The 25147-nt window shown below is 40.4% G+C and overlaps 2 protein-coding genes across 13 annotated transcripts in view; one reads left to right on the forward strand and one right to left on the reverse strand.

Annotated features, from left to right (window-relative positions):
- The window catches only part of Cog5 (component of oligomeric golgi complex 5), a 282812-nt gene extending 270565 nt beyond the window's left edge, over positions 1 to 12247 (forward strand). For 4 of the 6 annotated variants that reach the window (XM_011243868.3, XM_006515084.4, XM_011243869.3 and 1 more), the window contains one exon: positions 262 to 6519. In XM_011243868.3, the coding sequence (XP_011242170.1) occupies positions 262 to 376 (115 nt within the window). In that variant the 3' untranslated portion in view covers positions 377 to 6519. Of the gene's footprint in view, positions 1 to 261; positions 6520 to 11793 lie in introns of those variants that run through there. The other 2 variants (NM_001163126.1, XM_017315052.2) reach the window with 2 other exon arrangements.
- Hbp1 (high mobility group box transcription factor 1) lies at positions 1069 to 25147 on the reverse strand. 7 transcript variants are annotated; one of them, XM_030246951.1, is made up of 11 exons: positions 24748 to 24837; positions 18446 to 18629; positions 14895 to 15123; positions 12235 to 12376; positions 11787 to 11898; positions 11589 to 11701; positions 8902 to 9058; positions 7974 to 8118; positions 5299 to 5622; positions 3201 to 3342; positions 1069 to 2124 (listed from the first exon to the last, which is right to left on the reverse strand). In XM_030246951.1, the coding sequence occupies exons 2-11, from the start codon at positions 18612 to 18614 to the stop codon at positions 2107 to 2109; spliced, it is 1551 nt and encodes a 516-aa protein (XP_030102811.1). In that variant the 5' UTR covers positions 18615 to 18629; positions 24748 to 24837; the 3' UTR covers positions 1069 to 2106. The 7 variants fall into 7 exon arrangements, with proteins under 7 accessions (XP_030102811.1, NP_694878.2, NP_001348857.1 ...); NM_153198.3 differs by having other exon boundaries at positions 1072 to 2124; positions 24813 to 24862; NM_001361928.1 differs by having other exon boundaries at positions 1072 to 2124; positions 24722 to 24862.

Here is a 25147-nt window from a genome sequence, read left to right on the forward strand (position 1 = left end):
GCTGAGCTCTGGGGGAGACACAGCTATGTGCATTCTTTCACGTGCCTTCAGGACAAAGGAAAGGAGCACATACTGAGATGAAGACTGAAATCGGCCATACTGCACCACTCACCTGGCACAGCCACTGTAGCTCTAATGCACGTGTAAAGGCTGTTGACACTGGTCTGTGGCACTGTGCTGTTCCAGGAACAGACGGTCTTGTTTCCATATCGGTGCTATCAAAACTGTTGGACTTATGACAGTTTTCTTTTGCATTTACAGGGGAGCCCTGGAAGCTTATGTTCAGTCAGTGAGAAGCAGGGACGGTAAAGAATTTGCACCAGTTTATCCCATTATGGTTCAGCTGCTTCAAAAGGCTATGTCTGCTCTTCAGTGACTTGCAGTCTCCATGAACAGACCCGTCCAAAGGTGGCAACTACAACTAAAGATCATGGTTGATTTTCTGTCCTTCCTCTTTCTGTTACCTCCAGCACTTTTTCTTTAAATGTCAGAATAGCTCAAGCATCTCAGCCTTCACATAGCACCCACATGGCTTTTTCATAAAGCTACCTATGTTCCCCTTCTCAGACGATGGAGGAAGGCTATTTTACTTGCTGTCATAGTTGGCTCATTATTTTCACTGCTTATGAAGGGACAGTATCCTCCCAGCCTGCCACTTTCTTTAGTGTTAAGCACATAACGAACCAGTGAAAGAAGTCACATCGGCAGGGAGTTGAGGAGTATACACCTGACAGAGCCACTCTACCCCAAAGTGATGTGGGCATGTAGTCAAGCCCAGTAACTATGGCGGAGCCCAAGGCTGAGGCAGACACACTGCTAAATGCTCTTTACTGGATCTAACTACAGCTTTAAATGAAGTCAGGGTTTCTTTACAGTCATTTTACTAGAAACAGGCACTCAGGGCCTTATTTTTTAGTCTTTACTCCATTGTTAACATTCTTTAATTTTTAAAACCCCACCAGAAACCTACTTATAACACCAGAACTCAGTTTTATCAAGAATTTGTTTTCCATCTGCCAATCAGATTATACTGATAGGTATCATGAATTCAGTCAACCAGAAATCAAAGACAGACCTTTTTTTTCCTTTTATTTGAAATAATATACAAGAATATAGTGTGCAAAATTGAGGGGCAATATGTTTAACAAGTGTAAATCAATTTTACAGCTGTGATTACTAACCAAAACTCTCACTTGGTAAGTAACATGAGAAGCCATGATTGTAGCTCAGAGCAAGAGCAGCAGGACTGCTGAAGTACTTGCTCTGTCTCAGAAGCCGGAGGGAGTAAAGTGCAAGTGGTGCACTGCAGTAAGTGCAAAGTCTGCCCCACCAGAGACACACTGACAGCACAGATGAGGGTATGTGGCTGAGGAGACAGGAACGCGGTCAAACACAATGGTGTCGACTGGTAACAGCACCATTACAATGACTGTCCCAATGCTATTAACTGACTGCACCTTGGCCTGGCTTGGGCCCCACTGGGAATCATGGAGCTGTGCTGCCCCCTGGTGCATCCACTCAGCACATGCCCATGGTATCTGAAGCAGGTGGCTCTTTGAGCTGAGACAATGACACCGACACCATCCACCTGCCATGTTATGTTGTCTCTTGGCACTGGCCAGACTAGAAGCAACTGTGTTTGGCAGAGATGCTGGGCCATGTGGTGGCTATTCATGGAAAGGCCAGCGTCTGCTTCACTCCTGATATCGTGGGTACAATACAGATTAATAAGCAGTAAGGAGCTGATGTATAAACAGCAGTTACGTATTTTTAAATTCCCCTTCGTACAATTTAAAATAAAACGTATACACATCTTTCTACTGTACTTTAGCACCACAGGATATCAATTTTCAAGCCTATATTACCTGATAGATATATGAAGTTTGGAAGGAAAATAAGGCAATTTGGTTTACAATGTTGATAGTTATAGCTTAATGCTCTAATGGAGAAAGCAATCCTCACCCATTAAATCATTACAAAACTCAATGCTCCCAGCATTTTATGGTCACACAAATGTAGACAAATGGTGAGACCAAGGTCTTCCAAGCTTTTCCATCCAGAGTCAGTACTTATGCAGATGCAGACTTACAAACACAAGCATCAGGTTTAATGCTGTTGAGAGCCCTGTGGAAACAAAATAATTGGTTCTCAGTTTCCTAATGGCTCATAGCTTAAGTATCTGGAAAATTTAAACAAATGTGAGACCAGCATGCACAGAAAAGTGCTAATGTCCCAAATGAAGTTCCAGACATTAGAGAATTTGTAGGGAATGGCTGTGTGGTTCCATAGATATACTTTGCCTTTAAGCACAGAACCTTGGGTTCAAACCCCTGCACTAAATAAAAGGCGGCAAGACCAACACTTGAGTTTGTTCTGTGACTTGAATGTACACATACACAGAACCTGAGCTTGTATTGCATAGCTGTAATCCCTGAAAGGACCGCAAGGGTTGGAGGCGGAAGCATCAGAAGGTGAAGGTCATCCTTGGAGACAAAAGCAAGTTTGAGGCCAGCCTGGGCTACTTATGAAACCTCGACTCACACACATATACACCAAAAAACACAGAACAAATCTCTACACTACAGTTCATCTGGTGGCTGACCCTACTTTAAAATAAATCCCTGAGCCATTTAACCTACAAATTATATAGGATTGGCTAAACACCCTTAATAAGCCTTCTTTCTGATTACCGTTCCAATAATCTTCATTTTAAAAAAATAATACATAAGTTTATTCTAGTCTATCCTATGTATTTTGTGCTAAATAATCTAAAATGTAAACATAAAGGATGCTATTCAAGTAAAGAACAGTTATAAGAATGGCGTCTACCAGCCAAAGACAGCATTGTGAAACTTCTTTCTCATCCTTCCTGTGTCTCCTAGTTTCTGCCTATAGCAGAAGCCTGCAAGGATGTTACCAAAAACTAAAGATCTTCTACTGTAATGAGTTAATGATGTCCATCTTTTAACCAGACTACTAGTAGTATACTCTAAAACTTCCTCAGCACTTGGGGCATTCTTCAGCTAGCTTGAGAAAATCTGCTTGCTGTACTACTCAAGTGGTTCTTGATAGAAAAGGCAGACTCCAGTATTAGGTTTGAAGTATAATAATGGTGAGGGATCTTTAAGACTCTGCCTGCCATCATGGCACAAGAACACACAGAGCATCAGATCAGGACTTCTGTTACTACTAACACTTACTGAGTTGGTTCTTTTCCTTTTCCAACAGTCAGGATTTAAACGCTTTTGTTCTTCAGCCAAAGCCTTTGCTTCTAATGTGTACATCCTCCTTTCTTCGTTCTTCATTTTTTTCCACCTGTCACCAAGGATCACACTTATGGCTCTGCAAAGTAAATATTTACATAATGTAAAGTTTCATAAAATGTGTAGCAGCTGCTACTACTTTGGGGAGAAATGTAAAAAAAAAAAAAAAAAAAAAAAACAGAAGGGGAAAGATCAAGACTACCATGGTCATTTCAACGAAATCCTGGCATATGCATCCATTTATCAGTTGGTGGAATAATGATAGTATTTACAATTGTTCTAAAACATCCAAAATTGCCAGAAAACTGGCAATTTTCCAAAGGAAAGTTCAGTGTCAGCAGCGTGGGGCATTCAACTTGTATTAAAACTTATTTTGTGTGCAAAGCTATTGTGGTTATGATAATAAAAGCTTTACTCCCCCCATGCAGTGCAAGCCAAGTAAGAAAGACTATCTTTGCTTTAGAGTTTATGTCTAGTGATCTTTTTAAAAGTACATTTTAGGTCAGATTTGTACTTAACACAAGACACTGGAATAAATCCAAAAGGGTAAGAGGGAGTCAAAGTTGATAGGACACATTACTGTACAAACTTCAGACTATTTCCCTGTTTTCCTAGTCATTCAGATACCAAAACTATTAGCAGTGACACGGTAGCACACAAGAGCCTCCTGAGAAAGAAGACAGTGATGCTTCAGGGGCACAGGAGCCACAACTAAAATGTAGAGAAAGCGCTTTGTCTTGTGAAGTCCAACACATCAAACAATTGAATGTGCTATATTTTATTTAAAACCAACTTATACAGTTTCTGATTAAAGATAGCATAAAATAGCTGACATATCTGCCATCTAAACCACAGGAATAGACACATAGCAGTCTCAGTCCCCCAGAGTTAGAATGTTTCAAATGGGGTGCTGATGCATTCTTGATGTTTTCTCTTAGGTTAAACATGGCGGGCAGTGTGAGGTGCGCTATGATTCAGTCTAGACTCCTTCCTCGCTTAAGTTTCAACCTCATTAATGTATATGCCAACTGGCCTAATAGCTTTCTATATGTCTACATTCTGCCCCTAAGAAAAAACTTCCTTATTCATGGAATAAAGATCTACCTCTATAGAAGAAAAAAAAACCCAAACTGGTTTTTGATTTGGAAAAAGGTCCATTTGACTCATTTCCCGTTAATGTGTTACTCATATACAAACAATACAAAAATGCAATGGAAAGTGAGAGTTATGAGTTATATGGGAGTTATCTTTGATAAATAGATCCTAAAATAGAAAAACAAAAAAGTGGAAATGAGACAGCTACTCTTAAGAAAGACCTTTCCTCCAGAATTAAAGTAAACCCAGAGAGCTATTGGCATTCCAGTGTTTACAAAGTCTTTTTAATATAATACAAGAACACAAGTACCATTTCTAGATGTCAGAGGACACATTTAATAAGCAAGTACCAGACAGGTATGAAAAGAGAAACACATGCCCCATCTGTCAGGAAGTCTCTAAGATGACCTGGGGGGGGGGGGTAAGTCATTCTTAAAATGCTTTTACATTTTAGAAGTATGTTTTCTGCTAAACTATAATATATTCCTGACCAGAGACTACTCCAATGTGAATTAAAAAAATTACAGGGTCTCACTACTTAGCCCTAGCTACCCTCAATTCCAGTTCTAAAGAAATCACCAAATACTAGGACAAGGCTATTCTGTACAAACACATCAACTCTTAAAGATGCACTTGGAATGCAAAGCTTCTTTCTAAAATGTAGGTAGTATTAGAATTACTTCTTTGAGGAGCTGGAGAAATGGCTCAGCAGTTAAAAGCACTGACTGCTCTGCTCTTCCAGAGGACCCAGGTTCATATCCTGGCACCCACATAGCAGCTCATAGTACAATCTATATATTATAAAAACTATATATGTAAAGTCAACATAAGAAAATGGGAAGAAATCAACAAACGACACTGAAGGAGTTTATTTTGCAGGCACAGTTACTGTGAACTGCCCTGACAAGTCAAGAGTTGCAGTCATTACTATTTTATTTACCTGTTATCTTTCCCTGGATACATCTGAGTATATTCAACTCTGTATTTTTTGGCAAAAAGCATGAAGGCATTCATTGGTCTTTTGCACTTATTAGGAGAAGTGGCACTCACAGTCCCTGAGCTGTGGCTTTTGACAGCTTTAGCATACAAAGAACTAGAAGAGAGCTGTGATGATCCAGGTGAACCACAGCTTTTACTGAATTCAGATCCCGAAAACTCTTGACCAGTACCAGGTCCTCCTCCACAAGACAGAGATGCACGGCGCTGACGAGCCATACTACTCAAAACATAGACCGCAGAAGAGTCCATAGGTGTGAAGTCATAGCTAGAGAATTAACAAAATTAGACTGAGGTTATAAAGTATCTAAGACAGAAATTTAAAAATCTTGCATTTGACTGAAACCTTCACTGCCCCTTACCTGATGTGTCTTTACCAGCTTCTGCCACTACACTTAGTAGGAAACCTCATATATGCAACTGAAAACATCTTTACAAAGCCAACCTCTACGCCCCACAAAAGAAGTCATAACCAGCATATCTCCTTCATAGCAGTTAACGTCTACAGACCCCATACGTGTCCTTCGCTCCTTCACTCTTCTAGATTCACTTTTTAACAAATTTGATCATCTCATTTCTTGCCTAGAAGTATAGACCTAGGAAACTAAAATGGAGTGGGCTATAGTTCAGGCCTGAAAGCTAACTGAACAACAAGAGCTAGTAGAGGAGGGCAGCCTGTTCAGCCCAGTACTCCTAGCATTTAGAAAACTCAGGCAGATGGATCTCTACATAGAGGCAAACCTGAGCACCACAGAAGGTTCAAGGCCAACCTGCCCTAAGATGAGACCTTGTCTCCAAAACTGGCTATGGAATGGGATAACTTAAACAACATAGCAATGTGAGATTTGTATAGATACAGAAAGTTGTAATATATTCAGGTCCACCTATGTATAGTTAGTATCTTAACCCACCCATATCAGTAAAGGCCACATTCTGTTATATAAGTTCAATTTGCATAAGCACCAAAGCACCAAAACAAACTAGGCATAGTCCTGCTCTTCAGCAAGCCTGGAGTTGGGGAGTCCATCTGGTCCTCTATATGAAGAAAGAGGCCAGCCAAAATATAATGCCAAGGATCCTCACCCATAAACCAGTACCTTCATAATTCCAATGGAAAAATTCAAAAGTAATCAAGCCACCACCATATTAATTATTAACTCAAAAATCAAAGCTAATATATATCATACCCTTAAACTATCTGAAGCCCTTACCAAATGAAGTTTAATATAAAATCCAGTAAAATACCAGTAGAATAGAGTAAGCTAGTTACTAAAATTTGAAAACTCTACCATCTAGTGGAGAAATCTGTCATTTCAATACAAATTAATTTGGTTTCATAAACTTAGTAACCATACCCAGAACAAGCACTGAAGCAGTGACTATATTCTCAGACAGCTTACATGCCTCGCCGTACCCGCTGTCAGCACCTTTAATCCTAGTACATGTTGGTCTTCAAACACCTTCCATGTTTAGGTATACTCTCCCCTTTTAAAGATTTAGTTTATTACTTTTAACTGTGTATTTGGCATGTCTACAAACAGATGCCTATGGAGGCCAGAGGCAATTTGGGGCTTGAGTTACAGACCGCTCTGAGCTGCCTGGTATGGGTACTTAGACCAGCACCTGGGTCCTCTGGAAGTGCTCTTCATCAGTGAGCCATCTTCCACCTGCTTCATCACTACTCTGAAACACACTCTACAATAATGTAGAGCCTGTTAATAAAGTCACATGGATTAACTCATTTAGTCTTCTTACATGAATCACTACTAAAGACACTATCTTTGTACAATGAATTTAAAAACTACAGAAAAGTAACTTTACTACACTGTACCTAAGCTTCCACAGCCAGCCTTCAGTGCAGCCAGGAGGACGAGAAGGCAGATAGTCCAGCTCTAGAGCTTATGCCCCTACCAGGCCCAAGGCTTGTCAGGCAAGCCTTGAATTTCATAGTGAGCCTGAACCATGAGCACATGATGTCATTTTAAAACTGGAATTTTGGTATATGCCAGGAAGAGAATCTTATTTGGCCAGGCTATCAATAAAAAAATCCTGTGTCATGAGAGTCTAACAAACTTCTCTGACAAAAACATTTCATACATTTGTATTATTTATTCCTGGAAGCTTAAGATATGCTGAGAGAAGACTCAAAAAAATAGGGCTTGTTATTTCTTCTGGGGTTTTCCCTTCTTTGACTGCTTCGTATCCTTTTGCCATCATAAACTGTGACATGAACATAGATGCATTTGTCTCATGAGTCCACCTAGTACAATCCAGTTTAGCAATATTGATATGGCCTGTGAACAATTCAGTTACAGAGCTATTTACATAATTTTATACTCATTTACAACAATTTATTTTATGAGCCAGCAAAATGAGTCTTTCTCAACTGCTCTCTATCATCTCTAACTGGACTGACAAGCTAACCAGCTTGCTTGGCAGAGCCCTTGCCTCCTTGTTCCCACTGCTGGAATCACAGGCAGGCCACTACAGGGGATGGGCATACTCGGATAGAAAGGGGGCCAGTGCCCAACCCCTTAAACCTTAGCTTTAGTTGGACTTCAGTTATAACTCAGCTATCACTAGGGAAGAAACTTTAACAGAAAAAAAATGCATCTTTACCTTTTAAATGTATCAAAAACACCTGAATCATCGAAATTAATGGCATCAGGGTGTCCAGGAGGTAGACATACGTCACCAATATGAATTTCACAACATGGAATGCCATGCTGTACCACAGTCAAGCTTGGATAAAATGACGACCAACCTAGAGTTAGACAACAGATGAACATGAGGAAAAAAGAACAAGTCTACTTAGGTCTGACACACCACGTCTCTCACTTTCAAATAAAACCATTGCTAGGATTAACACTTCTGTTTCAGCTATGTAAAAACCCCCACAACTAGTTTAATTCAGTATTTTATTTATAAACCTCTATCAGATACTGACCACTTTTAAACATCTGCAAAAACACTGAAGTAATAAACTATGAAATAGCCTACAAATTAATAAATTATGCTTTACACGGTATTTCTGTAGTAAAGCTCTAAAGAGCAACTCTGGCTTAATAGGTAAATACAAACAAAAATAATGACTACCAAGCCCACCACTTCTCACATTATACCTGAGAGCTTACAGTATGCTACATGAATGACATTTCTCATGCACATGGCAACATTTTTTCTGATCATGGCTAAGGTACTTAAACACTATTAAATATAACTGTAAACATCTGTTGAATTTTATTTGGTTTGAAATAAATTTTCATTATTTTTCTTAAAGCCACAAAATGTAAGAAGTTTTCTTTAAAGTTTTTATCAACTCGGAGCTAAAGATGGCTCAGCAGTTAAGAGCACTGGCTGACCCTGTCTCGAAAAACAAAAACAAAACAAAAAAGCACTGGCTGGTCTTCTAGAAATCTGGGGTTCACTTGGCAACTCACAACCAGTTGTTAACTGAAGTACCAAAGTATCGGATATCCATGCAGGTGAAACACGCACAAATATGAAAATAATAGTAAAGTTGGTATAAATTCAATTGAAGCCCTACCTTTATTTTTAACATAGAAAGGGTGGTCCAGCTTGCACTCTACAGTGAGCAAGCCATCTTCTACTGTACCAGGATCAAATGTCAACTTCAGTACAGACTCACCGAATGACACACTCTCTTCATGGGATAACAACTTTAGACCATCAGACCCATAGCCCTGAAAGCATATGCATGGACTAAATAAATTGGAAACATTCCATTCAACAGGGAAACTCCCAATATATGTCTGGATTGGAAAAGGTAAATTTAGTCAGTATCTCCAGCTTTAAAGTAGTTTCAACCAAGCAGTAAAGAAACACACGTATCATGACCACAGAATATGTATCAGATTGAGATAATATGCATTTTAATCCAAATATAAGTAATATGAAGTTTAGTAAACAAAGACTATCTATGATAGACTAAGGAGGACTTTGAAGTGAGATGTAAAAGATAAAATTTAGAAAAAGAAAATGCCTAGGCTAAGAATAGTTGCATGTGCTGGACGTGGTGGCGCACGCCTTTGATCCCAGCACTCGGGAGGCAGAGGCAGGCGGATTTCTGAGTTTGAGGCCAGCCTGGTCTACAGAGTGAGTTCCAGGACACCCAGGGCTACACAGAGAAACCCTGTCTCAAACAAACAAACAAACAAACAAAAAAAGAACAGTTGCATGTAACTTCTTTGAGTAGTGCTAAGTAAGTAGTAGTGCTTAAAAACAACAACAACAAAAAAAGAAAAAAGGTTAAGTTTAGACTTACGCAAATAAGGCTGAAAATGGGACAGTTTGTAAGTTTGTAGAGGGCAAGATGAAATCTCACTCAGGAGGTGTTGGTGGTAAGACAATGGAAGTATTTTTATTAATGTGGTTGTCAATTTTCAGATCATGATGATGAAAAAGGGACTCTACTATGTTATTATTTTTAAAGGTGTATCGTATTTGTGGGTGTACAAGCTCTAGTAGCTGTATGTGTAGGTACTACTCTAGCCATCTTTCTAGCCCTGCATTTTAATTATTTGAGGTTATGAGATACCCACTGTACATCTTGAGTCCACAACTGATGAGAGAAGAACCAGATGAAACTTAAATTCAGTGGGCATTTACTGAGTAACACATGTCAGGTGGTGGGCTTACAGAACACATGAACAAGGTGAAAAGAAAGAAACCAGTGTCTACCCTTGCATTCACAGAAAAAGACACATGACTGCAGCTAGCTACAGCACCCAATTGTATACTAGGTGATCAACACATAATGGGTTAACAATGCTGTGAATACTATGGAATAGAAAACTGAATATGAAGGGATGAGAAGGAACATAATGAAAGACAGTTTCGTAGTTTTGAATGTGGTCTGCAAAAATATTTTAAAGGAATTTTAATTTAAAGAAATACTTAGATAGGCAGAAATTAGGAATGAGATGTACCCCAAGTCATACTGAGTGTGAAAAATTGATCATGGCTCACTAGTGAGGTCTAACATGCAGGTGGAAAAGTAGAGGGCAGATTAACAAATAGTCAAAATTAGTTTTCTAGGGCTGGAGAGAAGGCTCTTTTGTTAAGAGCACTGGCTGCTCTTCCAGAGGATCTGGGTTCAATTTCTAGCATCTACATGGTGGCTTATAACTGTTAACTCTACTCCAGGGGATCTGACACCCTCACACAGACATGCTCATGAAGGCAAAACACCAATGCACATAAAATAAATACTAAATGTTAAAAAAATTAGCCTTTTTTCTTAAAGCTACTAAGATTTTAGCCTGCGTTTACATTACATATCAGGATGCGAAGGCCCAGATGATTAAAGTCGTTCACATAAGACTTGCTGGAGTACACACTGAGTTCAGAGTGCTCTCTACAGAGATGCCGCCTGGATGCTGCTGTCAGTGCTCCAGTCACTAGGGCTATGAAGAGGAAGACACTGCAGCAATAAGCAATGGACTGAGAACTAGGGTACTGCTGCTGTGTAAACTAAGGGACAGCAATGTCAGGAAGTAGTTCAATGAGCAAATGTTGCAGAGATTTCAAAACTAGGAGACAAATTTTGTGTAAAGTAGGAGAAGCAAAATCAGACTGCACACTTTACTAAGAAAAGAGTAACACCAAGATGAAGACACCATGCTCAAGATAATCAACTTTTTCTCAAAACTTGACAGGAGACAGGAAGCTCCAAGAAGGAATTTTCAATTGGTATTTTATATTATCCCATTTTGCTTATTTATTCATTTATTTATTTTTCCCTGCAACAGAGATAGAGAAATGAAAAGTTTTAAAAGTAAAATGTGTCAACAGATATTTATTCTAATGTTGCTTACCACTGTTTTTACTTATAAATGTAGAAAATGAGAGTTTCCTGGGGTCATTTAAGAAGTAACCTCAAACTCTCAATTAACCATGGAAGACATGCACTGCATTATATACTTAAGAACTGAAGGTTTGAATTAGTTTACTATTTGTCTTTAAGGCTAGTCTAGTTTTCCAGAACAAGAGCATTTAAAGCATAAAGCTGCCAAGTCACACAGACCGCACACCTTAGAAGCATGGCTGGGAAGTGCTAGTCATGGTTCTGCCCACCATGCTAAGCACTGGGCGGTCTCACTCCCTACCCAGAGGGCAAGGTGCCATTTAAATAGGAATGCAAGTAGAGCGTTCCTCTAGATTAACCCTGAAGGTTGACCAGTTTGAAATTCTTTAGAAGGATTTTAAATGAACCTTGTGAGTGCCCATTTGGATCTCTTCCTCATTATCACAGCTGGCGGCTCTAGCAAAGTCTTCCACATCTTGCCATTCCTTATTGCTTTCCTTATGGAAGCACAGCCGCGTGCCTGAAGTTGAATTAGAAAGAAGGGATCAGATTACAAGCCTGCTGTGCTACCAAGGCAGCTGCAAATCATTTAAGTACTTCTTTACCTTTCAGAAAGCAGTGCCAAATGGTGGATGGCCAGGAATTGCACCAGCCCAGATCATCATCATCTGACAGGGAGGACATACAGAAAATGCCTGACTCTGACTCACTGTTTGCCTGTACAGAGAAAACAGAAACTTCTGTTTTGTTATTTTTAAAAGATCTTTTAATACCTCTTTTAAACTCGAGCTTTCAAATAAATATAACTTAGTTGTAAGATTAAGGAAAGTAAGCTTTCACTATTGAAGGACTTTTTTTCTTGAAGTTTTAAATACTGTCATCTGTAATAAATTTTCTTAAAAATAGAAATACAGAATCAAATGCATATAATGAACAATGAAATATTTTTGTGCATCTGTATGTTCTTCAAAACAATCTCTCAGATTGGGGAAAGGTAATGTTTTCAACCACTGTATAAACTTTGTAGAAGTTTGACTTCATGAATAAACTCACCCTTTCATGTCTTACTGGTGTTTCTTCCTTCCAGTGGTCATGAGGGAAGGCTGGCCCACTTTTTGAAGAAGAGGACACTGGTGGTGGGCGTGCATAGGAATGTAAACTTTTGCTAGTAGCTATGATGTGTACAGGAGATGATCTAAAATAAAGCAGTTTTTATTATCAGTGTAGGCAGGTCCATAACGAACATCTTTTCTCTTGATAACAGCATATTGCTAATGCTGTTACACAAGAGACAACTATGGAAAGCTCTAGTAAAGACAGCAAGCTGTCCCTTGAACTTATCATTAACCTTCCTCATATATAAACTCACTGGTATATGTTAAAGTGTTCTTTCTTATCGAAGACTCATCACATTTTCTTAAGCTTTTTAAAAATCAAAAGTGGCAAGGAACTTGGGATTTTCCTGCCCCAAGGTCAGGGATTGCATGTATGTACACTACACCTGATTCCCATCTCTTTTATTCCCATACAGATAAATATGCATATCATTATGAAGTAAATACCCATCTATTTCTTAACTCCGAAAACTCAACAGTACTAACCTGGCCAGCCATGTATCACTGGGTGAACTGCCTTAAGTAAAACTACAAATAGAAAACAGCCTGCTTGCCGGGCGTGGTGGCACACACAATTAATCCCAGCACTCGGGAGGCAGAGGCAGGCAGATTTCTGAGTTCGAGGCCAGCCTGGTCAACAGAGTGAGTTCCAGGACAGCCAGGGCTATACAGAGAAACCCTGTCTCAAAAAACCAAAAGAAAAGAAGAGAAGAGCCGAGCCTGTTTCCATTTGTAAGAAGACACTGTTTCTGTGAGTTACACATAAGCATACAGATGTACCGTCACTTTCCCACAAGGATCACTTACACACTGGCTTCCTTCCCTAGCAAAGTCTCTACTGAGCAGTGCTCTTTCAAGCCCAGCAGGGATCCCAAGGACACACTAAGCTCAGAAGGCTTTAGACACCAACCTTCAGTAATTCACACAGTTAACAGCTCATGAGTACTTGCACAGGTCATCACGAACAGTGATGTAAAACAGGGAAGAAAGCAGGACTGGTGAGCAGCAGAGAAAACACCTCCAAGAATAAAACTACACCCCGGGGTACAGTCCCTTAACTTCTGCATTTATAATCATTCTCCTCTTGGCTTACTACTTCCCATGAGCCTCCCTTTCTCTGCAGTATTACAGAGAAACTCATGTTTTTATCCTGCACATGCTCAGTAAACTCTCTTCTACAGAGCTGTGCCTCAGCCCTTCTATAAACTGTAACCTGGATGTGAAGATGAAAGAATGGTAATACTTAACATCAGGGTAGCTTATTAGTAAAGTTCTTCCCAGCCTGCAAACTGCCCTAGGTTAAACAGATTACTGTGAAAAAGAGGAATATAGAGGAAATGATACTCTGAAAGAGAAATTTCCTTCCCTATGGAAATTTACACAGAATTTAACTGAATTGAATTGCTCAATCAAGACCAATCTCCTGCAAAATAGACAAGCATACCTTAACAGAATGCAAGGTAGCTAGGCTTTCATGTTTATATCATGTGTAGCACAATATTGTACAACTGGGGACCAATACCAAAGTCCAGAGTTCCTTCTACTTGGCTAGCATAGTCTCATCTAATTCTTCCAACAGAGTGAAAACTGGGGCATTTCTCCAAGCTGTTATATTTAGTAAAATGATACTTACTTAGGTCTCCCTAGGAATACCAACTGGGATTTTCCATAGTTTCAATGCAGATTAACCCATTTTCTTGACCTTTGGTCTAGATGAAGTAATTTTATTACTGGGACTCTAAGGTGGTTTTTGTTTAATGTTTAGATTTACTTCCATTACGTATATGAGTGTTTTGCTGGATTGTCAGCGCACCATGTGCGTGCCCGGTGCCCAAGTAGATCAGAAGAGGGCATCAGATTCCCTGGAACTAGAATTAACAGAGGGCTGGATGTAAACTGCCATGTGGGTGCTAGGAATCAAACCTGGGTCATCTAAAAGAGTGCTCTTAACTGAGCTACATCTCCAGCTCCTACTTTAAGATCAGCAAACCTCAGAATTAGCGAAGATAATCAAGGTTACACACACAATGGAAAAATAATTATAGAACACAATGAAACAATCTACAGTTGATAAAAGTTTAAAATACATTGTTTAATTATGGTTCTTTAAACAAATAATTTTTATTTTTAAAAATTTATAAAAGTAGACAAGAGTGAAACCCTGTCCCAAAACACCAAAAAATAAATTTCAGAATGATATAAAAATTTTTTTATAAAAGTATAAAGTATTTTTTTTACTTTTGAAACACATATTTTTATGCTATATTTTCTCATAGTGTTATTTGATTTTCAAAACAATGAAATCATCTTTGATCGTTATAAACATTAATTCCAGTGACTTTAAACATTAACCATCCATTGAATAGCTAATGCCATTACTGTAAAATTAGAAGATTTCAAAACAGTAACTTTTTGAAATTAAAATGTCTTTTTCATTTATGTGTGTGCACAAGCACTACAGCATGTATGAAGTGAGAGGACAACGTGCAGGTTTGCGCCCTCAGGCTTGGTGGCAAGCTTCTTACCCACTGAGCTACCTACTATCTTGCTGGCCCTAATGATGCAAGTTTGAAATGCAAACATAATCCATGCTCCTACCTGTTATAAAATGAGCACTGCATCAGGGGACTTTGTGGACTAGTGGCAATATTTGCTAACTCTGTTAGCCAGTCCACCTCATCTTCACGGTGAGTATTTTCCGGTATATCTGAGGTATTCTGGCTCCAAGATGATCTTGGATATTCTTGATGAGATACATCTGAACTTAGCTGGTATATGGCAGATTGGGTAGGGTCACTTTGAACAGCCTGAAGTTCAGGAAGGTCATCTGGAAATAAGCCCAAGATTATTATTTTTTAAATATTATAATTAATAATATAGTAACTTCAGTTAGGAATATACATATTTAACTAATTTGCTAGGAAAAATAAATTCAAAATTAAAACCAGTCATTTGTTGACAGAAAAAATTTTCAATGTAAGCAATACCTGTCCATGCCTGCAGGATAAACACAATGGATGTGAATACAGCAATGGTTCACTGCCTGAAACATTTAACTAGAAGAGGTCAGAGGCTGAAAATCAAGGTTCAGTTTGTTTTCTATACCTCATCTCGATCTATATACCAGATATGTTCCTACGTTAACAGATTAATGAAGAAAGGGGCATTTAATGTATACATATAGTTGTTATATATAAACTTTATTGGCTTGTTAAACAAGTAACTGCAATATTGAAGGCAATTCCTAACAATGAGACCAGAGAGCATACTGTCAAGTTTTCAGTAGTGCTACTTAATACAAATCTACTTTTTTGTGAGTTGGGTATCATGATACATGCTTAAAGTCCAGTATTTGGGAGGTTCAGACTGCTGGACTCCAAGTTTGTAGCCAGCACCGGTAATACAAGACCCTGACTCAAAACAACAAAGAAACAGAGAAAGTGGATTCTATTAAGTCTGTTTTCAGTTCTTTTATTTAGCTGGACTTGGTGATGCAGGCTGTAAACCAGTATTTTAAGAAGCTGATATAGAAAAGCTGATAGAGAGTTCAATGTCAGCCTGACAATCAAAACAGTAAGGCAGTATTCCCAATTCTCTATTTAGTGCTACCTTTCCCCAGTGCATTATCCCCAAAGGTAGATCACAGAACCTAGCTGTTTGAAGGAAAAATTAGGAAACTACCCAAAATTGTGAAATTCGTTAAAAGATGGGGTGGGAGGAGGGGAGGAACCTCACAGGCCTTCTACCTACCTACCTACCAACCAACCAACCAACCAACCAACCAACCAACCAACCAACCAGGCATGGTAGTGTACTCTTTTAATCCCAGTACTCAGGAGGCAGAGACAAGTGGATCTCTTGGAGTTCCAGGCTTGGTCTGCATAGTTAGGACAACCAGAGCTACATAATAGAGATCCTGCCTCAAAAAGAGGAAATACAAAAAACAAAAACAAACAAACCAACAAAAGTAACAGAAATCTCCTCGAAAAAGCACTCACACACATGCACATGCTCTCTACAGATCTGCAGGGTCCCTTAAATATGCAAGGCAGGAAAAACTCTTCTAAGGGCTGCAGAGATACTCAGCAGTTACGAGAACTGGCAGCTCTTCTAGAGGACCCAGGTTCAATTCCAAGCATCTACATGGAGGCTAAGAACGGTCTGTACTCCAGGACCAGATCTAATATCCTCTTCTTGCTTCTTTAGGCATCAAGAACCCATATGGTTCACAGACATATATTTAGGCAAAACACCCATACATGTAAGATAAAAAAGAAAAACTTTAAAAATTACATACAAATATCAATAATGAAAGAAAATTCCTTATAAAGTTGTGCCATCACCTCGTTTGGAACTTCTACTGAAAAAGTATAATCTAATCTCAAATAATCCTTTCAACTGTATCTTCCTGAATAATCAATGTTCTGTACTATCCCTCTGTGAACATTAACTATTCTGCTTTATGCTATGTAGTAATGACCTCGCTTTACCATGTTTTTAATGACAGCAGTCTGTGTTTTCTTTCCACAAGGCAATGGAGAATCAAAGAAAGTGACCAATACAACAGGAAAGAAAAACCTCAAATACCTCAAAAACTCTCCTATTCAACTAAGTATCCCCATAAACTGTTCTAGAATAGACCCCTAAAACTAAAGTATCTTAGTTAAAAATAGTAAGTGGGGTTATCCATCCATTCTTTGACTACACAGTATCCATCTCATTGAAAAAGTTATAAAGCACACCAACTAGATTCTAATTGCCAATTTTTAGGCTGCTATAATTATTTCCCTTACCTCACTGTCAACACCCTGCCTTTAAATATATCATTTCTTTATTATGAAAAGTTTTTGTTTTTCAGATTCAGATTGGTTTTTCTAGACAGGGTTTCTCTGTATAGCCTTGGCTGTCCTGGCACTCACTCTGTAGAACAGGTTGGACTTGAACTCAGAAATCTGCCTGCCTCTGTCTCCCAAGTGCTGGGATTAAAGGCGTGCGCCACCACTGCCAGGCTAAACTACTTTTTAAATGAAGCCACAGATAGGTGGGGCAAGCTGTCTGGCCTGATTTCCTCTGGACAAGTGCTATAACAATGGACAATCAACCATTGCCAAAAGCATTGCTCCTTACTCAATAGTAACTACTACTCCAAAAACTATTAAGATCCAGAAAATATGGATTATTTAAAGTTATACAGTCTGTCCAGAGACCTTTAGGACCTCCAAATTCCCAACCATACAGTACCACCATCATTTATTTGTAAAGCCAAGGCAGTCATGTGCTACACCCTCTCATTTCCATAAACATTCATGATGATAAAGTCAGGGTGAAGAGTGGATCAGCAAGCCAAAGGCCCTCATTAACTCTTCTCTAGAACAGCAATGTGCAAGCAACTTAAAATCACTAATCAATAAGCCTACACATTCTACAAACATCTCTCTGGAGTAGCTCATCAGAAATAATCACTACGAATGTCTGATCCTCACATTTCATGGGTACCATCATTTCCATATCAGAACAGCAAGCCACCATGGAGAGCTCACTAAGAAAGTATAAAGTCACATGGCAGTTTTCAAAACAAAGCATGTAATAGTAGAGTTTGCTCTTGATACGCAAAATAAAACTATTTACTTAACAAATTTTCAATCTCAATGAGTACCTAAACACTCCCACTGTTTTCAGTTATATTTTAGTGGAGACTTCCTCCTCAACACTGAACAGCATGGGGACTCAAGTTTGGAGCTTTACCACTCACACAAGAGCTACACAGCAGGACAAGACCTGTCTATAACTGAAGGGAGTCTGGGGCGTGAGATAAGAGCACTCTGGGCTTTTGCTAGCTTGCCAGTCTCTCAACTGGTGAGCTCTTGAGTTCACCGAGTAAATGAAAAGGAAGGTGGAGAGTAACAGAGGAAGATCCTATCCAGAGCCCTGGACAGCACTCACATGTGGGCCAGTGTATGCACATGTGTGCACATGCTACACCTGCACCTGCACACACACACTCAGAACAGAAAGAATATGAAAAATTCCTATTACACAAGTTCTTTACATACTTTTTTAGGTAGACAAGACAGGTAGAACAGCTGATTAGATATGGTAATTAACCTGGATCTAAGTGAGATTATAAAGGAACTTTCCATCTTGCTTACCAAGCTCCATGTGCTCATCACAGGAGTTGTATCCTGGAGAGGATGGCAAATTCTCATTACACTGCAGCAACTCCAGCGAGTCACTCATCCCTGGTGCTCTCTTGTCCATCACCAGCAGGAGTTTCTGTACTGCATTAGGCATCTGATTTGTCTTCACTTCCCACACCATGTTATGGTGCTCCGACTAGAAATGAAAGAAAGGCAGTGTCATGTGACTTGGACAGTACACATAAAAAGTCAGTCAGTAGGTCAGCACTATGCTGCATTTCAAATTAATCACACATCGCCATTTTATTTTGCTCAACTCCTCCAGGACAACTGCACAACTGTGCTTAAACGGACTCATACACAAATCTCAAAGGATTAACATTGTTAATTCAGAATCTTTTCCCTTTAATAGTTAACAGCAGAATTGTACATGCTTTCACTTTTCTGAACTGTCTCTTCAGATACAAATACTAACAATTCATATTTCAGAAACCAAAGAAAATTATGCCCAACCAACTTTCCTGAAGTAAAGACTAAAGGATCTGGGGATAGTGGCACATATCTTTAATTCCGGAACTAAATGGGCAGAGGCGGGTAGATTTCTGAGATCAAGGTCAGTATGGTCTACATAACAAATTCAAGGTCAGTATGGTCTCCAGGACAACCATGTATACCTAGTGAGACCATATATTAGTATATTAGAACAGAGATAGAGCAAAAAAAAAAAAAAAAAAAAAAAAAAAAAAAAAAAAAAAAAAAAGAGCATGCTATCTATCACCCTAGGTACTTATGAGTTTATCTGAAAGTCTGAAGTATTCTAGAAAATGTCTTTATTTTTTCCCGGTTACTACAACATTGTAATTCATCAGTCTTAGCCCACAGTTACACTGTTGGGATGTTATTTCCCATAAATTACCAGATTAAATGGCCAGCTTAAATGTAACTTCTCAACTATTAAATCATGCTTTCTGTGCCTCTCTACCCAGTCCTTCAAACACTGAGCAAATTTACCTTAATCAGTGATTCTCATTCACCTCTCAGCACAGTCATACATATGCCAAAACAACTGTTGCCCAAGTCCCATCCAGAGGAAATGATTTGTTTGTACCAAAAACCTGTTTACTGATTTTTATTTGTTTTCAAAAACCCAAGTGTGGCGATCTGAGAATTGCTGGGATTAAAAAAAAATGGTTGTTGGGCCAGGCATTGGTGGTGCACACCTTTAATCCCAGCACTCGGGAGGCAGAGGCAGGCAGATTTCTGAGTTCAAGGCCAGCCTGGTCTACAGAGTGAGTTCCAGGACAGCCAGGGCTACACAGAGAAACCCTATCTCGAAAAACCTAATAATAATAATAATATAATAATAATAATAATAATGTTAACAAGTTGGGGTAATGTAGAGGCAATGGTGTGCCACCACCTGCCTGTCATGTCTGACTAGGGTTCAGTCATCAGCACAAGAACATAACTTCCTTTTTAACCATAAAGTTAATTTAATGAGTATTATACAAGGCACTACAATAGCAGCAACAATGAACAGTTAGCCAGAACACCAAGGGATCAGGGCTTTAGCATATAGAATAGAGGAAAGGTGGGCTCCCAACAAGAACACACATCAGCAACAGATGTGGTAAAGTGCTACTGGATGATGTCAGGAATATAGAACTAGTATCACAAGGATGTTTGATGGCCCTGCGCATTGTGTGCTCATGGATGCTAAAGCCGTAAAGTGAGGTAGAGTGAGTCTTAATCATAATGTAAGGAAATGAAAGAAGAGACAAGGGTATGGACTATAAACCAGGTTTGTCAAATGCTAGGCTAAATGCTCTGAACAATCCATTTTAATATCTTGCCTTGTTTGTAAAATGGAATTAAAAGTACATACTTCAATGGTTGTTGATAAAACTCAAAATAACCAAAAACGTTTCAAACACTAACATAAATCCCATCTTCAGTATGAAATGGTTGGTGTCATTAACAATTACCAGTCAACAGGGTTAGAGCCACTTGTGATTTGTGGGCCTGAGATCTGACGTGAGTGAAACTACAAACTATTTCTTTCAATCTGTTCAAATCACATTAAAACACTATTTGAATAGACAAGGTATGTAACACATGCAGGTTTTGTTTTGTTTTAAGAGCTCTCATCCTCAATTTTTGTCTAAGCCAACTGCTTCCAGAGTCCTTTGCAAGCTCTTGTAAAAGGCAATCGTAACGATGCAGACTCCTTATCTAGTCACTCCTAAGACACAGAACTAGCCATTCTTTTCAAGTTCCCTCCAAAGCTAATACTAACAGTTTGGATCACACAGATTTTAACTTATACTATAGAGATCTATTGAACTTAAAGAACGTAATTCAATCTATCGTTGTGATTTCAAATCCTTCTGAACATCTGTACTATGTTCTTTGGACTGAACAAGACTTTGGCTCCAGCTGCACCTGGAAACAGCCCACTTCACCATCATTGTCAGTTAGCCTTTGTCTCAACAATGCTGTTCTGAGTCCACAGGATCCTCCCTGGAGCTGTCTTGGTTGCTCTCCCCCTGCAGAGAGCCATTCTTCACAACTAGGTCTTCCCCTCTCCCCATCAACAGGCTGCAGTGAAGATCACTCAACATGGACAATATACTAACTTAGAATTTCTACCACTCAGGATTTCAGCACTTGCCCTATTTATCTTATCACAACATAATTGTGTATGGGGGGAATCCTGACTTTAATTTTAGAGAACTACCTACAATTAACAGGCCAAGTGAATATGTACTGTTTTGGATATTTGCCCTTCCAACTACTTATGGTGAATTTGGTTTTGACGTAGGCTTTGCTAATGTTTTGGTTTTTTTCTATAAAGTTTTGATTTTTAAGGTTTTTATGTCCTGTACAGGAAAAGAAAGTCTAAACTTGCAGACAACTCTTCTGGTTGCCCCCTCCCTCCCACTTCTTGGCCCTGGCAAGACCCATGGGCCTCTCTTTCCACTGACTTCTGATACATACGCAGCTAGAGACACGAGCTCCGGGGGTACTGGTCAGTTCATAATGTTGTTCCACCTATAGGGTTGCAGACCCCTTTAGCTCCTTGGGTACTTTCTCTAACTCCTCCATTGGGGACCCTGTGATCCTATCCAATAGCTGACTGTGAGCATCCACTTCTGTGTTTGCTAGACCCAAGAAAATTGTTTTCAAAGAACTCTCACGATAGAAATCGAAGTACTTAAAGTGAATTATATGCTTACAAGTGACAAAAGGCACTAAAACTATCAAATATTGACTATTATTTTATAAAAATATTAAATAACTAAGTATCAAATTCAATGTTCTATATCAAAAGCAGTTAGCAGACTTTACTGCAGTTCTTTAATAATATTCTAAATGTCTCTTCTCTGACAAGTGTTTCTACTACTCTAGCTTGCCACTGAGCTAAGAAATGAAAACAAGAAGCCACACTGTGGGTTTGGTAAACTACACTGCTATAGCTTACACTTACTGCTTAATACCGCCTTTGTGCTTTGAACAGTCTAACCACTGATACCTATTTCCTTATTTGTCAATAAACTGAAACCTATTTACTCCTCAAAATTGTTACAGGTATAAAAAATACATTTCACATCCTCCTTTGCTGAACATTACAAATCACATCTAAGAAAATTATTTTCATGTTCAGTCAACATGAAACACTAATACAGACTGTAACCGTCCATGAACCAATTCAAGTAATATTTAAGGCAAGTCATTTTGAAGATTTAAGGGCTAGTTGATTCCTTTTTCAGGGGCCGTGGGTTCAATTCCCAGCACCCACCCACATCAGCTAACTATGGTCTGTAAACTTCAGTTTCAGATGGTAGCTCCCACTACCTCTTCTGGCCTCCTTGGGTACTGCAGGCCATGTACTACAGAGACAGACAAGACGACAAAACCTTCACACGCATAAAATAAAAAAATAAATCAATGTTTAAATGAAATGTTTATATGACAGAAAATACTCTCCTAAACTTAATTACAATCCTGGACATTTTCATATTACGACAACCTGTAAAACAGCCTCTTCTTTTTTTTGTTCAGACCTGGTGGGCTTAGCACTCAGGAGGCAGAGGCAGGAAGATCACTGTGAGTTCTAGTCCAGCCTGTCTATACAGTGAGTTACAGATCACCAAACAAGCAAGGCAGCATTTCTATAGCAGCGTTAATAGCTTTTTATTTTCAAGGATTGCTAAGGATGGAAGACTGACAGGAATTCAAGGCCAGCCTGGATTAGACATCAGACTCTTCAGGACAGGTAGTTCAATGAAGACTATGCCATCTGTCTTCTCTCTCTCTCTCTCTCTCTCTCTCTCTCACACACACACACACACACACACACACACACACACACTGAAGTAACCAAAAAAAGTAAAAAAAAAAAAATGCTCTAATAAGGTTAAATTTTAAATTTCACTCTTTTTTTCAAGTAGCCCTGGCTGGTCTGGAACTCAGTATGTGTCCAAGGTCATGACCCATTTTTCTGCTTATACCTCCCAAGTGCTGGGGTTACAGACCAGGTATGGGTTTAAAAAATTCTAACTTCCATAATGAAAATGTAATATAAAGTATGACCAGGAGTAAAGTAAATGCAGAACAAAATATGAAAGTACACGGAATTATTACTGACTTTGGGTAGTAACAATTGAAATGATTCAAATTTTCTGAATTATGAGATTTGTTTTCCCCTTCTTGTACACATGTGAAATTTAAAACACAGAAACCATCTGCCGTTGTTTTATTAGCAGTTGGGGAATAACAGGAGAACTTGTAAGAGAGTACTGACATCTTTATTTCCAGCCGATACACAGACCAGATTGTGGTGCACACAAAGAACCTTCAGGCCCAGAGTCTAAAGATAAAATACAATAGTGATAATCTGACGGTATATTAAGAGCGGAACAAACTGCCTTTCAAGTTCACTTGAGAAATGTATGACAAAAAAAAAAAAAAACACTGAGAGGGCATCCTTGTATTTAAGTCAGGGAAGTTAACAAAGGAAGGGCTTTCCCAGGAAGAAAAGATAAATAGGTTTATAAAACTAAACTGGGAGCTATAATAGAAAAAAATTTAAAAAGGTTCTGAAATTTACTAGTCGAGTTGAAGTAATGTTCAAAAGCCTAAGGTATCTCGAAAACTTGTCTTAAGTTTTCTTTTTTCAATGTAACTCCACTTCCCCCAATACTCTTGGTTCGACAAAGCTGGGGTTAAAGGGAGAGGTGAAACACCGGAACCAAAACACAAAATTACGGCTCCAAATCACCGCTGTAACTACTTAAGTATTTATAATTGCTAAAATCATTCTTCGACTGTAACCCATCCTAAACCCCCGCCCCTCTCCCTAGAGAATAAAGCTCCCTTAAGCCCAACTGAGTCCCCCCCAGCAGGTACAAAGTGCCAGGAACCGTGTCCCGCCCAGCTGTCAGTGCCTTCGCCGGCTGAGAAGTCCCAGGGAGTGAACTCCGGAGCGCTCAGCGCCGGGAGCACGCGAAAGCGAGGCTCGGGAAGCCGGCTGCGCCCCAACTCCTTTTTGTTTTGTTTAAATCGGCCTGCAGAGGGAGGAGCCGGGCCTCGCCCGCGGGCCTAGTCGCCGGGTCAGGCCGAGCAGCGCCTCCCGGAGCCGGCCAAGTCCACCCCCACCTCTTTCGCCATTCATCGCTTCCTCCCCTCCCCCCCATCATGTGACCGCAGCCTGGACGCCAGGCTTGTTTTTCCCCCTTAGCGCAGCCCCACCGCGCACCGCGCAGGCGCCTCGGAGCCCATTCATTCGAACTGCGTAACAATGAGCCCCGGGCCCGACGGCTCCGCGAGCTCCCCCGCCCGGCCCGGGCCCCGGAGGCAGCTTCGCCTCCCCGGAGCCCCCGGCCCGCTGGAGCTCGCGGCCGGCGTCCGCCCTCGGCCCCCGCAGCGGGGAGTGGCGAGGCAAACTTTCCGGAGCCCTCCGGAGCGCCAGGCCCCTCCCCTGCCCCGGCCCCTTCCCCGCCGGCCCCCACCGCGAGCGCCACCGAGCCCCGAGCTCCGCCACCCCCACCACCCCGAGTCCTGGGAGCCGCGGCCGTCCAGGCTCGGAGAGCTCCCGGGAGGCCCGGACGGCGGGTTCCGCGCAGGGGATCCAGTGCCCAGAGTCCCAAGGGTCTCCGCTCTCGCGGCCGCTGCCCGGCCCCGAAGCTCCAGCCCCTCCCTTGCCCACCCCCCACCCCTCAGAAACCCCGCGACCACACAGAGTCAGGACGCAGGCCGTCTGTCGCGACAGCGTCGCCAGCTGCTTGCCTGCGCGTTTCCCGACGGCTGCCCACCTCTCTGTGGCGCGCCGCGACTCCCACCGCCGCGTTTACTCCTCAGCCGAAACTTTCCTACTTACCAAACCCGTCGCCATTACCAAGTCTTTCAAGCTTCGTCTTCCCCCTCCCCTGAAGCCCCCGGGGGGCTGAGCCTTCGTCCACCTTTCTCGTCTTTAATTGGTCTGAAGAACTGCCACTCTAAGGTTCCGCCTTTCCATTGGAAAGTGCCGTAGTCCGTCTCGGTGGGCGGGCATGTATTGACTTTTCTCTTGTGTTTACTGGAGAAGGTGGCTTGTCAATCACTACAGAAAGCGCTTTGGATTGGATTGCTGCCGAGACACGGGGGACGGGAGCCAAACTTTGCTATCGAAGTGGATTGTGGGTTAGTAGTCTCAGCCTTGCTCCTTAGCTGAGG

This window comes from Mus musculus, chromosome 12 (assembly GCF_000001635.26).
Source record: "Mus musculus strain C57BL/6J chromosome 12, GRCm38.p6 C57BL/6J".
Classification (NCBI taxonomy): Eukaryota; Metazoa; Chordata; class Mammalia; order Rodentia; family Muridae; genus Mus; species Mus musculus.